The sequence below is a fragment of the Cricetulus griseus genome, chromosome 2 (assembly GCF_003668045.3).
Source record: "Cricetulus griseus strain 17A/GY chromosome 2, alternate assembly CriGri-PICRH-1.0, whole genome shotgun sequence".
In the NCBI taxonomy this organism is placed as follows: domain Eukaryota; kingdom Metazoa; phylum Chordata; class Mammalia; order Rodentia; family Cricetidae; genus Cricetulus; species Cricetulus griseus.
In genome coordinates this window covers 340199063-340213305 of record NC_048595.1, presented here as the reverse complement: position 1 = coordinate 340213305, position 14243 = coordinate 340199063, and the positions used below count along the sequence as shown (strand labels likewise).

The window sequence follows — 14243 nt, the reverse complement described above, 5'->3', positions numbered from 1 at the left end:
ATAATAAATCTACCCTTTGTGTTGCATTTATGTAAGAAATCATAGGTTTTCCTGGTTGTTAACATTCAACCTTTTGCTTAGACACATTGGATGCTTAAATGAAGCTCTGGGGTTCCCACAAAATATCACTTTTGGGATAGGTCTGAATGCCATTTCTACTAAAGAGTACAAGGGATAGATTAGTTCTCATTTTTAGGGCTACTTCAGTAAGCATATCCCTTTATTGTTTGTTTTTCAAGACAGGGTTTCTCTGTAGCTTTGGAGCCTGTCCTGGAACTCAATCTGTAGACCAGGCTGGCCTTGAACACCCAGAGGGCTGGGATTAAAGACGTGCACCACCACCACCCAGCAGTACATCCTTTTTTTGTCTAACAGTGATTCATATTGTACTACATGAATGTCTTCTTGTACATGAGCAATGCTTAATCCCAGTGTGTGCTTACACATGGAGTCACATGGAAGGACAATCAGTTTAGCTCATTAAACACACAGCAGAACACCCAGAAAAACCACATACTCTGTGGTGCGTCCTTCCCAGCAGCCCTCAGCTCACTCTCATCAGGGGCTCAAATCCGGACCGTTTGTTTCTCTACATTCCACCTCACTGTTGTCAGAAAGATACCAACTGTTTTCAGTTAAGTGGTGAACAAGGCAGAAGACCCAAACATCCCATATAGTATGCACCACAAGTTGGTTCCTCCCCAGTATTTTACTTTTAGAGTAGCTAGATTAAAACCCAGTATTTTGTGTTTTCCAGAGCCTGCGTTAGGATTTGTTGCAGGTCTTTGTTGAAATGAGATCCCTGAATTTAAACCAGGGCACCCTGACTGAAAGAGTCCTCAGCTGATCATTGACCTGCCAGCCTGACACTGCAGGTCTTCCAAATGGCTAGTACCCATCCAGATTAATCCCTACACAAGTGTTTTGGTGGGGTCAAACATGACTGAATAATGGCGAAGCAAAGGACAAAAGGCACGAACCAACACTGTCCAGTGAATATCAAGTGACCTGTAGCACCTCCTGTCTGCCAACAGCATTAAATTCACAGGAAGGGAATTCGTGTGGGTGTGAGAGGGAATAAGACATTGAAAGACTGGGTAATTTCCTTGTGTTTCTACATCGATTTCCACCTTCTCTTATCATCGTGACAACCCAAAATTCGTAAAACTAGCAATTTTCCACCTTTTAGCTGGTATGTTTTGTACCTTGAAAACAGGGGCCAAATACTAGAAGAACCTACAGTGAAATGAGATTTTTGTCATTCCAGTTTATTGAATGAGTAAATGTATAGCTTTATTTGCATACAGAAACGTGCACAAGAAGACAGGTACATACAAAACGGGTGTGTAGCTGATCATCGTTTTCAAAAGTTCGGCCATCTAGAAATAGTTACCTCCAGTTTAGCACATCTTTAGGTATTTGGAATTTTAAAGTATGATTTCAAGTCTCTGTTTATAATGACTGAATAGGAAGTTAGACAGGAAAAAAAAAAACACATGCCGTAGATAATTAATGATTAGCATTAAACAGAAACCCACAGGAATTCAGCTTGGATCATTTGGGGCTAATCAACAGGGGCTCACAAGACCAGCTTCTTGTTTAAACCTTGAGCAGTCATCTTCTTCCACCGAAACATAAGATTGTATTAACACCCACAAGACCTGAGCATTAAGGCTCAAGAGATAACATTTAAAAAAAAAATACTCAATTTAAACTAAACTAAAGGGTTCAGCAAGAACAAACTCTTCAATCCTGATTATCAAAAAGACTGAAAAGGACAGCGTACTGCATAGGTTTCCAAGGTTATGAGGAAAATATTGCAGGCAGATTTTCAAACATTTGTCCATCACCCTTTCTCCTCTCGTTTATTTTTGTCTTAGTCACTAGATGATTGCTGCTTCAAGGAAGTTTTCCGATTAGGTGAATAAGGCATAACACAACCTCCAGTCAGGACTCAGTGTGTTTGGTACAATTACATTTAGCTTTCTGAATATAGTCCTTCGAAGTCGAGCTGAATCCAGTTCCTCTCCTGTGTTAAATTGCTCTTCAGAACTTTAAGAGAATGGCTCTCCATCCAAATGAAGGATGAGGATGGTGTACCTTCAGAAGTTTAGACATTGAACTAACAAGATCTGTGAGTCATTTAATGCCTTTTGACCCATAAAAATTTGTTCCTGGTAAAGATCTGTTCCTGGATTTGTTTATTCAAACCCAGGAGCAAAATGGACTGAAAAAAGCATGGGAGAGGCCAGGTGTCGGTGGCGCACACCTTTAATCCCAGAACTCCGAAGGCAGAGGCAGGCAGATCTTTGTGAGTTCGGAACCAGCCTGGTCTCCAGAGCGAGTGCCAGAATAGGCTCCAAAGCTACACAGAGAAATCCTGTGTCGAAAAACCAAAAAGCATGGGAGACAAAGACAGGGAGAAAAAAACAGCTCTATTATCTCATTTAAAATAGCAGGAGATTGAAAGTGGAATGGCCCAGGTCCTGGGAGAAATCATCAGAATGAAGAGAAATTATACCTTTTTTTTTTAAGTAATGCACACAATAATCATCTTTATTGAGAAAAAAATCACATGATATGAAACTAGGATCATCAAGGAAAATTCAGGCCATAAGGTCACCAGGGTCAAACAGCTGCAAAATGTCTGGAATGAAAACAATTTGAGGCCCCAGGGAGAAATTAATTGTTTTATAAGCTTTGAATAATGCCTTATGTTTGGAGATAGAATTTCCTCCTCTTCAAGTCTACTGTAAGCACCTCTTGGGGGCAGGATTGGTAAATGACACAATTAAAGGAGAAATGTCATTATAAGGGGAAATGGTCATCTTGAGATGGTCCCGTGTGCTTTTGAGAAGTTAGTCTTGCTTTCAATTGACTCAAAAAGTTCTTTCTGAGTGGGGATGGGAAGCAAGATGTCTGCTGTCCTATTAGTAGAATGTTTAGGTTTAAGCTGCACACTAAGAATACCAAATGACTTTGAGGTATGAGGATTTGGACATTTACTCAAGGCAGTATGATATGAAGGGCTAAAGTGGCCAGACCTCCCAGCTGGAGGGTAGAGGGGGGGAGTATTCTGGAAGGTTCTAGGGGTACAACAGACAAGGCTTTGGCAGGGAAGCTACTTCATTTATATTTGAGCAAGAGAGTTTAGGAGCTTAATTTCCGTAAAGCCATAGTTTCAGTTTAGCTTCAGCCTAGACAGAAAGTGAAAGGCATTTTACGAGAGGCAGAGACAAGTAAGGCAACAGATACTATGCCAAAGGTGGAACAAGGACAGAGGTCAGCACGTTTCTGGCTCTCAGCTTTGTCCTTGGCTCAAGCCAGTCTTTTGTCCCTCTGAATAGTCAGCATTACAGCTTCCTAGAGAAACATGGAGAAGAACAGTTAGGATGTTTGGGTTGACTATCATTGTACTACATATTAAAACATCATTTTCAAATGTTAGTGATAGTGCATCTCAGAGCTGATGTGAAGATAGCATAAAATAATATACCCACTAGATGTGATAGTGCAAGCTGATGATGTCAGCACTCAGAAGGCTGGAGAAGGAGGCACAGGCTTTCAAAGCTAGCCAAAATTATACAGTAAAAACAAAGCCAGTCTTAATTAATGAGTGAGGCCCTATACCAAATACATCTATATCTGTAAGGAATTATCTAGGCCAGAGTAACTGAACTTGGAAGACCTGCCCTAAGCCCTAAGTATGGGATGGCAATCCTTGTGATGGGATCCTGGACTGAGTAAGAAGGAGAAGCAAACTGAGCACTGGCATTCATAAGTCTCTGTTTATTGACTGGTGATGCAGTGAGACAAGCTGGTCCATGTTTCTGCTGCCATGGTTTTCTCCATCATGATGGACTTGAACCAGGAGCCCTTCATTTCTTTGGTTGCTTTTGTCAACTATTTTGTTGCAGCAACAGGACAAGTAAATAGCACAACGCTCAATCTATGACTTGTACAGGTTGTTGTTATTATTTTCCACTATTAATTTCTGTGCCTAATTTATCAATGAAATTTTAGTCACTTCTATATAAGAAAAAACAGGTTGGTACTAAATTGTAATTCATGGTTTCATAAATCTTCAGGGAAATTTGAAATGCATTCTCCATGGATAATGGGAAATAAGTCTCATTATTATTGTGTGTGAAGAAGTTTTCTATTACAGCTAAATCAAGATAGCCTTGCTCAGATGAGGAAATATTGAAATAAAATGGGTTTGGATTCATCTCATTCATTTTATAGTTCTACCCCTTCTGGCTGTGCCTTCTCTAGTGTTATAGGGCTTCATTTTTCTCTTCAATTCCATGTCATGAGATTAGAACACAATTGGTGTCATTTATTGATGAAAAAAACAGATGACATGAAGCCCTGGCAGAGATTCAGCTTTCCTAAGATAAAGTACACTAAAGATGGGATTGTCAAGCCTCTCAATCATTTTACTGCTTTTGAAGGCAACACTGACAGTTATCACTGGTGTCGGAGTAACACATCCCACCACAGGGACCGATTTGAGATTACTCTCAAGGAAAGCAATGAAAGAGAAGTTGTATTATCATCTGCTTAGCTGACTTATCTGATGGCTTCAGAAAGTCCTTCCAACTTAGACATTTTACAGAGAGCCAAATTGTCACCAGGATGCCTCCCCTTCAACATGAATCTTTTTTTTTTAAAGTAGGTCTGGGAATGTAGCTGGGAGAGTGCTTCATTCATGAAGTCCCAGGTTTAATCTCCAAGGACTACATAAAACTTGGTGTAGTGGTGAGTGTCTGTAATCCCAGAACTTAGGAGGAGGAGGCAGGTGATTCAGAACTAGGTTATTCTCTGATACAGAGAGAGTTTGAGGCTATGTTCTATTGAATTTACTTCCATACAGAACTGAAGAATCAAAACCACAAGACAGAAATTTGTATCTCCTAGATTGACTACTGCTTGTAGGAATTCCTTTCCTAAATGCTCAGTCTCATTACTTCCAAATTACACATACTTAGCATCTTTCCAATTCTAAAATTAGAACCTCACCCTTTACCCTCTGTATCACGGTTTCTCACCATTCACCCACTGTGAAAAAATGCTAAGTAGGTTCTTCCACTTACGGAAGTTAGGCGAAAGGATTTCCAAAAGGGCTCCTGTGGGCATCAGAAGAGGCAGGCTGAGAAGCCACCTAAGAGATAAAAACAACACAATGAACACTATTGTAGTCATAAGAAAAAAACAAATGATTAAACCTGTCATTAAATATCACTTAGTGCAGTGGTTCTCAACCTTCCTAATGCTGTGACCCTTTAATACAGTTCCTCATGTTGTGGTGACTGACCGCCAATCATAAAATTATTTCATTTCTACTTCAGAACTGTAATACCATTACTGTTATGAATCATAATGTAAATGTCTGATATGCAGGATATCTGATATGTGAAAGGGCCAGTCAACCCCCAAGGTGGTGAGACCCACAAGTTGAGAACCACTGACTGGATCATAAGCCAATCAGAAATTGTACATGTCTACAGTGATTCTCGTCTACTTGCTTGGAGATGGACAGTACATATTGTTTGTTCAAAGTCAAGGCTATGGAGAATTGCATTTGCTTCCCTCAGTTTGGAAGAATTGTTTTGATGAGGTATAGAACTATAGACTACAGAAGTTTTATTTTTTTCAGGATTTTTATCTTTAAAGGTTTTTAAGAGTCTATTCTGATTCAGTGTCTGCCATAATGTTTTCACAAGATGGAGTAAGTAAAATACAAAGGAAGGTTTTTTATGGTACTATTCCTCAAGTTCAGGAGATGGTAGTGCCCGTGCAACATAAACTCACTCAGCTTGACTAGATGTCCACACTGTGAAGTTTCCTAAGAATACATCCTAGGCAAATAGGGATTCTCAGTGAAGGGTAATTGCCTAGGGAAGGTAGATTCAGGAAGTTATCAGGGTATGCAGTATGCTCTTCTAGGATTTGATACTTACAGAGGGCTGTGGTGAACTGAAGCATCCTTTAGAGAAGGGGTTCTCGAGTGAATTGTCAGCAGACTTGGTACTTGAGAGGAGACCTTGTCTGGGAACTGGCTTTGGTGGTTCTGGAAGGCAAGGGACCCAAACAGTTAGTAGACAAGCTACACACAACATATGTTCCCTGACTGGCTTGCCTTTGAATTCTTTACAACAGTGAAATAAAAATCACTACATATACCAGAACTCTATCCATCCATCAGAACAGAAAGATACATCTATCTTATCTAAAGTGGAAGACACTCAGAAGTTCCTTGCTTGTGGCTGTGGAATGAGGACTAGATTATCATTTAGCTCTTCAAATGTCACACGCAATCCATCATCACATTTCTCTAGCTCTTAGGAGCCCTTTCCAGAACCGTCACTGGGGGGCAGCATGGGGCCAGTCCCTGGGATTGGCGGAGGTAAAGGGCTGTGAGAGGTAAATGGTTAAATTACCACAGCCCTGAAGAAGCAGGAAGTGAACTATTGATAGACATGGAAGGGTCCCCTGAGATCCCCATGGGGCTGTATGACAGCTGAAACATTGGTCGACAGATATGTGAGCAAACTCACCATTAATCTTGCTCAACAGTTGATTGGCATCATAATCATCATGATCTACATGCTCCTGAGGAATGCCGACCTTACTGTTGAAGTAACTGGAGAAGGCACTGGAAGTCCCAGTTGGAGGTGTCTCTCCCTTCCTTGAGGGTACAACAGGTGGCTGCCGCAGCTGGAAGTCCTTGAACATTTCCTTCACTTCCTTGACTTCTTTGTCCCCAAGTGGGTCTAAGCCAGTGAAAGCATCACTGGGGATGTCTTTTAGGGGGCCATTTCTGGGAGGTGGTTGAGGAGGTGTGGCCAGAACAGAGGACAGCATAGGAGTAGCCTGAGAGGGCATGGCAGGAGGCGGAAAGGTGGTACTCTGAAAAGGGTTCCCCAGAGGGCTTGTGGATGACCAAGCATTGGGTGCCACAGGGGCGGGAGAACACCAGACCGCAGGGGGCGGAGGGGAAGCTGGGGCTGCAAACGATGAAGGCTGATTCCAAACTTGAACTGCTGGGGTTGCACTAAAAACAATTGGCTGACCAAAACCTGAAGGCTGGCCACTTATTATGGCTCCCGGGACCACAGATGTAGAAGGACTGAAGACAACAGGTGTCCAAGGTCCTGCTTGGGGGGGTGTTACTGAGACACCACCTGAAGAAAGAGGGAGAAAGTGTTATCAGGAGACAAGCTTGCAGAGGATTCTTCTCTTTAATTTTATTTATTTATTTATTTATTTATTTATTTATTTATTATGAGTTTTCAAGACAGGGATTCTCTGTAGCTTTGGAGCCTGTCCTGGAACTCTCTCTGTACACCAGGCTGGCCTCAAATGCACAGAGATCCACCTGTCTGTGCCTCCAGAGTGCTGGTATTAAAGACATACGCCACCACAACCCAGCTCTTTTATTTTATTTTTATAAGGATGTATTAATTGCATTAAATTGTGAGTTTAATTGTGACATTTTCAAACATCCATCTAACATATTCTGGCTGTATTTGTCCCTTTGACAAGGATTCTTGACTTTTAAGAAGCATGGCTTTCTGGGCATATTTGTAGACCATTCCCAAGGCAAACAACTTTATGAAGTTTTGAAGCTGACATAGAAATAATGGCTTCAAGAGATTAAATCACTGTCAAGGTTAACTCATTAGCACTGCTCCACTGTCGTTCAAACGCTCAAACGCTCGTTGCATGTTCTTTCTACCTGTGGTTTTATTTGCCTTGTTAGAAAAGTAATACACCCCAATAGTTCCTAACCATGAATAAAAGAATGTTTCTCAAAAATGTATTGGTAAGCCTCCAATACTCTGAATAGAACTTTAAAACAGTAAGAACTGATTTGTCAAGTGGACAAATGTGCAAATCACAGGGATTATTAAGTAGTTAATTAGGATAAATCACTGCTCTGAGCCACTACTTAGTCTTTGCATTTAACAGCTGGCTCCTGCTGAGGACTTATGGAAACCAGTTATCATAAATGGACATGAGTTCTCAAAGAGCATCTCTCCGGTTTCAAAGGTCCCCTGCTTTTTAATGCTGCCAAAGTCGACACAGCTATAAGAAGGGAAGATGAAATTTAGCTGAGACCCACATAGTTTAGACTTTTACATATAAAAATGGAAGAAAGACTATTATCCTGGGATGGCTGCTTCTAATAAAAGTGCTTCCTGCCATGTGTCACTCACTAAACTTTGCCAGAAGTTAGAGGGGAGCAGTTATAAGAAGAATCAGCCCCTTTTTGGGTAACTGTGGCCTCTTGTCAGAGAGTATTATCTCCAGGGCCTGCCTCCCTGCCATGTTCTTCAGGATGTAGTCGTCTCATGAGAACTCAGACTTCTCGATCATGCCATGCACCCTGTTCTAACACAGGACATTCACTCTCTCTTCCCAATTGCATTAATTAATGAATCTGTAAACCATCACCATTGAGAAAAAAACCAAAGCACTTGCCATCAACTAACTCCAGTCCAGCCTCATCCTTAGCCATGGGCGGTGCTGTTTTACTCTTGAAACGTACTTGTTCTAAGGGTCATCCCACAGCATTTTTTCATTATCCATTTTCTAATTCAATCAAGAAAAGGTTTCAAACTTGGGATACTTGGGATAGAAAAGATTTGTTGCTGATGATTTGATTTTTTTCAGAATGAGAACTTTGAAATGGGGTTTAGGGGGCTGACATAAGGTCATCTCTTTTGATCTTTTTGGCATTTGATTCCTTTATTATCTTGAATGCTGGCATGTTGTCAGGAACACATTTGTTCCACTCCCCCAGAATGGCCTCCTTACTTAATCAGCATGCCTATTTGTCCATGAGGGAACTGAATCAAGAACATATAATCAAATATGGAAAATTCACAGTCCATATCCAAGGGATAAACTCATGAGCCTTGGCCCTGACCGAAGTACATTATTCTCCCATTTTTGACCTCTTCACAGCAAGCCTTAGAAGCAACTACTTGTTCAATGGGAAGCTAATTCATGTAGTAACTTCACAGATACAGGGGGCAGGGCTTGTTGCATTATAGAACACATTTGAAGAAGCCAAGACATGGCTTCTCTTATAAAGTCATAAAAGTGGCTTTAGGTTTGAGCAAAGCTATTGACAATGTTTCAAAACCATTTAATATTGTGAATGGAAGGAAGGAGCCATTTGGACATTCCAGCCATTCAGAAGTGTAAAAATAAATATATAAAAAGGAAGCACCCATTTACCGCCCTTCGTCCTGAACTACTTCTTTAACTCTAGTCATAGATGGTATCAATGGGAGTGCCATTTGTCAAAAAGAAAAATATTACATTTGCCAGGAAGTAAGGGCTCGATAAGGCTGCATTTGTGCCAGCCTTCATTCCCGTCTCCCAGACTCCACTCATTATGTTTCTAAAACATTTATGGTCCAGCTGGAGAAAGTAGAGGCAAGGAATGAGGAAAAAGAGAGTGCAGGCATAAAGCATTAATTTTATTACCTTTTGATGCTAGATCAAAACACAGGGTACAAGTCAAAGCCGAGGGCTCAGCTTACTGTAATGCCTTCTCCCCACACCCCCCTCCCAGATCTCAAGAGGAGACAGTCCCCCAGCTGGGTCCAGCGGAAGCCAGACCTACAACCTTCCATGGTTTGGCTGAGGATCACTGCCAATGGACAGGGGCTACACTGTGGGGCTCAGTTTGAGTTCCATGTCCAAACTTGGAAGAATCATCAGTATTCTGCAGTTGTATACCCCAAGGCCTCAACAGGGGCACATCGCCAAAAGGCTTCACTTCGTCTGAATAAATTAACAGTTATAGGGTCCAGCTGTATCTTCAGGCTGACTTGCTAAATATTGGCTGTACGAATTCTTCAAGGCACTGACATTAGACTACAGAGCTCTGGGATATGATCTAGTCACAGCCCCTGAATGCAAGTTCTCTGCCTTTCTATGGAGGAAAGACAACAGCTGCTTCCCTGTGGGTACAGGGAAAGAGCAATGCAAAAAGGAGGCTTCCAAAATGCACCACATATTTGGAGAGTCTCTCGGTGCTATCACATCGAGCCTGGCACCTATGGACTGCTCACACTCACCTGGGTTTCAGCTACTCAGCACTGGTAACAACTCCTCTCTCATCCCTACTCCGGACATGCTAAGACTTATTGTGACAGAAAGAAATTGCTCTCTTTTGCAGGGAAACAGCAAAGGAGAGAAGAAAGGAAATACAAGAAGAAAAGGGATCTTGGTGGCTGGTTCTACAGAAACTAGGAAAAGCCATGATCTCCATTCAAATCTTACCAATGGGCCAGAGAGTCCTAGTTCATCCTTGGTCCCCCACCTCCCAAGCCAGATTCTATTTGAGTTTGCACAGGAGCCAAGAAGCAAGAAACAAAGGGAATCCCCAGCAGGATGGCAAAGATTATTGTTGGGGTTTCTGAAGCCTGAAAAGGACTAGAGGCTGTGGAGGAAGAGTAACAGGACCAGACCTCAGTCAGTGTCCCTTTACCTTCATCCTGCAGCAAAAGCTCAGTGGATCCGGCAGAAATACATCTTCACCCCAGCACATCCCATTGTCTAAGGAAACACCTATGCTCCTTCTAGCTTTATCTTTGTCTAATATTTACCTCCTAGTTCTATGTAGATGCTCTTCTAGAAAAATGACTAATTATGAATTGCTAAGGGGCAAGTGTCAGGATTTGTGTCCATTCCCTGCCTACTTAGATCTAGGGGCAGAGCTGAGCCCAGAACTTAGACTTTCACTTTATGATTTAGCCTTACTTCCAGCTTAACCTACATAAGAGAGAGGATCTGAGCCCCGAAAGGAGACAGACTTCCATCTATCAAGGCAAATGGCATGGAAAGCCTGCATATCCCTACTTTTACCATGTAGACAGCACATACGGCTCTCTGGATGCATCCCCTTTACACCATCGAAACCGGTCTGACTTCAGAATCCCTTACAACTGTCTTCTGAAAGCCACTGCCAGCTGTTCAGGGACAGGAAATATTGAAAATGGACTTCTTGTCCTGTAGCGGCTCAGAGAGCCGAATTTCAGTTATTAGGCAGGAATGTCACAGGCGTGTAGGCTATGCAGGAGTAAACTCGAGGAGTGTTGCTTGAGGTCTCCCATCTGATACCCACCTCATAGGAAGTGTCTACTCCAGCGTGTCATCACTATGAGTGACATTAGCAGCCACATCTAATTCCAACTCTGGAAACATACCTAGACCTGCAAGGGGCCCCATTGGGGCAGGAGCACTTGTTTTGAAGAGATCCAAAGGGTTGGTCTGAGGGGCTGCAGGTTGTCCTGTGGGTGACGTCTGGCCTGGAGGTTCTGAGGCAAAGATGTCAGATGCAAGCAAGTCATTTGCTGAAGACTGACAAGGAGGGGAAGGAGGGAGAAGAGTTACTCAGGTTGAAGGCAAACACAGCTTCCATCTGTCTCCTACTCCTTACCCCAAAGCTAACCTCCACATAAAGGAAAAATCTTCTATTATTACTGGCAAATGATTACTTACACCAATAAATAAAAGAGCAAAGGTAAGGTGTCTGTGTGTGTGTGTGTGTGTGTGTGTGTGTGTGTGTGTGTGTGTGTGTGGTGGGGGAAGAGACGCAGATGACTGTAGTGAGCGGACTAATGGATACCACTTTGGACTTGCAAAATGAAATCTATTTTTCTCATTTTATCCTTTTATGTCAGTCTGGTCTCCTTATTGGCAAAAACTTGAAGCTGGGAAAAGGAAGGGCAACATAAGTATCCTGAATAACTTCAATCCGTTCGATCTCAATCAGTTTCAACAGAGGCAATACTACTTTGATTATTAGGTAAGACTGCACATTCCCATGAGAGCTTCTAAAAATCACCTATGGGTGCTGCACTTGGAGTCACTTTTGACTGAAGTTGGTAATAGCATTTGTGTAAGTTTCTAAGTCAATGAGTTATTAAATCAACGATTACATTTAAAAGAGGAGACAGACTTGAGAATTTTAAACCACCACCATGGACATCAGTGATGATGGGTGTCCAGGATATGTGTTAGTGTGGGGACAGGACCAAGGGAATCACAAGAACTCTCTCCCGCCCATCCCAGAACATGACAATCAAACTTACCAGAGGTACAGAAGCATAGCAGCATTAACAATGGAAAAAAAAAACAACAACTTGTGTTTAGTTTAGTATTAAGTGACAAGACATGCAAACGGAAAGCAGATGTGACAAACACTGCTGGCAAGCTTAGGAAGAATGTTGACTAGAGGGGCATATTCCTGGAGGGCCGATGTGTCTTATCCCACCTTCTATATCACAGCCACACAGGAAGCTAAAAGAGCAGCAGGGGCGAGAGCTTGCGTCACACCACCCTTTGGTACCGCGCATGCACTCTGCTAATGGGTATGTGGAAAAGACAATTCACCTTGGCAGTCCTTCTGCCTCTTCCGGGTTTGGTACTTTGTGGAGGTGGGATAATGGCTATGGAGTCATGTGCTGAGGACTGGACAGAGCTTTCCAAGTCCGGCTTTACGCCATTCGGTACCGATAGTCCTTTGGGAGGAGGGCTTTCCACAAAAGGGTTCGGGGAAGATTTGTTATGGAAGCCGTTCTGTTCTCTTTCAGATACCCCATTTTGAGTTCTCACTGCTTGCTGGGTTTGCGAACTTGGATAGGGCCACGGGCCTGCCTGAGCTTCCTGTTTGCCAGTCCGGTTAGAGATCTGGTCAAATTGCTGACCAAAGTAATCGGTATCACCGTTCAGGGGCCCTTTACTCAGCGGAGTAGACAAGCTACTCAAATTCGCTTTCTTCTGATCTGAAGATGTGAGAGAATCAAACGAAGAGGGTGCCGATTGGTCTGGCTGTGCAAAAGGATCATCACGGAAAGGATCAGGATTAGGGGTGGGAAAGAAGTTGAGATTGGCAGAAAAGGCATTTTCAGGCAAGAAGGATGCCTGAGGCTTTGGTCGAGGGAGAGAACAGGAGGTGACGCCATTTGTTAAGAATGGATTTTCTCTTAAAGAGTTCTGATTGGTGTCGATTTCAGAGTTTAGATCCACTAACAGGATATCTTTGCTTTCCTAGCACATTTGGGGAAAAAAAGAGAGAAAGAGGGAGACAGTGTTAGTCCATGTTATAACTTCAAATGAGAAAACTACATCAAAACGACAAGGATTACCAGGGTTCCTATTAGAATTTGGGACTATTACCATCTCCCATCAACTCCCTGAGTGTTTACTAGCTGGGGATTAGTTCCTTACTCAGTGAGCTATAACTTTCCATGGGGTCTGCTCTTCCTTGAGTGAAATCTTGCTAAATTCATCCTCTCCTTTGTCCATTCATTCAGATGGGCTAGGTTCATTATCTGCATTGGTTCAACTGATGCCTTTGAATTAATTGGGACTCACTGTAAATGGTTATCTGAATATACTGTTTGGACCTATGAACTGACTTCAGTAACTGGGTCCAGCTTCCTACCTGAGAAACACACAGTCCATAGTCCTTTTTCTAAAAGTCTCTAACATTACCTCTCTAAATGAGCAAATATATAGGTTAATATTCATATGTGTACCATATGTATGCATGTGTACAGTGCTGAGAATTAAACCCAGGGCTTCAAGTATCTCAAGTAAGCATTCTACCACTGAGTTACATTCCACAACTCCAGATTTCATAGTTATGGCTGTGATGAAACTTAAGGTCAACTGTATTTCTTCCCTCTGGGGGTAAACAAGATTCTCCATTATCTTGGTCAGTAGGTCTCACTCTTTGAATAGACAAAGACCATACTAAAGATACTAGCCAAGTTTGGACCTCTCATCTTTACCACCCTCATCCCTTCTTGGACATAACTTTTCATGTATGTGACACTCAAAATACTGATCACATCTAATCAATATTTTCAGAACATTGCTCCTATTTCCTGTATTGTGGCAACGATTTCACCTATTAGGCATTAAAGTCAGCTAATAACTAAGGGGAAAATGAGGGTCTAGGGTTTATTCTTCAAAGCATGCAAAATGCATAACTCTACTAACTCCATTTCTTTTCTATTACATGAGAAAAATATAGATGTTAATTGTTTGGTTTCTTCATTTGTCTTATGAAAATTGTTAGCATCAAAGCCACCAATTTGATCAATTTGACATGTTTTTATTCCAGTTCATAACTAATTATTATTTACCCTGGGAAAGACCTCTTTGTCTGACTTTGATCCATTAAATGCTTAATTATGTCAGCCATAGACTGT

General features: G+C 42.0%; 1 protein-coding gene across 4 annotated transcripts in view; it reads right to left on the bottom strand.

The window, feature by feature from the left end:
* Positions 1 to 1250: 1250 nt before the first annotated feature.
* Dab2 (DAB adaptor protein 2) overlaps positions 1251 to 14243 on the bottom strand; it is a 49857-nt gene continuing 36864 nt past the window's right edge. For 2 of the 4 annotated variants that reach the window (XM_027401357.2, XM_027401358.2), the window contains 6 exons: positions 12418 to 13074; positions 11229 to 11382; positions 6561 to 7187; positions 5964 to 6073; positions 5097 to 5164; positions 1268 to 3363 (listed from right to left, as the gene is read on the bottom strand). In XM_027401357.2, coding sequence (XP_027257158.1) covers positions 5102 to 5164; positions 5964 to 6073; positions 6561 to 7187; positions 11229 to 11382; positions 12418 to 13074 — 1611 coding nt within the window. In that variant the 3' untranslated portion in view covers positions 1268 to 3363; positions 5097 to 5101. Of the gene's footprint in view, positions 3364 to 5096; positions 5165 to 5963; positions 6074 to 6560; positions 7188 to 11228; positions 11383 to 12417; positions 13075 to 14243 lie in introns of all 4 variants that reach the window. The other 2 variants (XM_027401359.2, XM_027401361.2) reach the window with 1 other exon arrangement.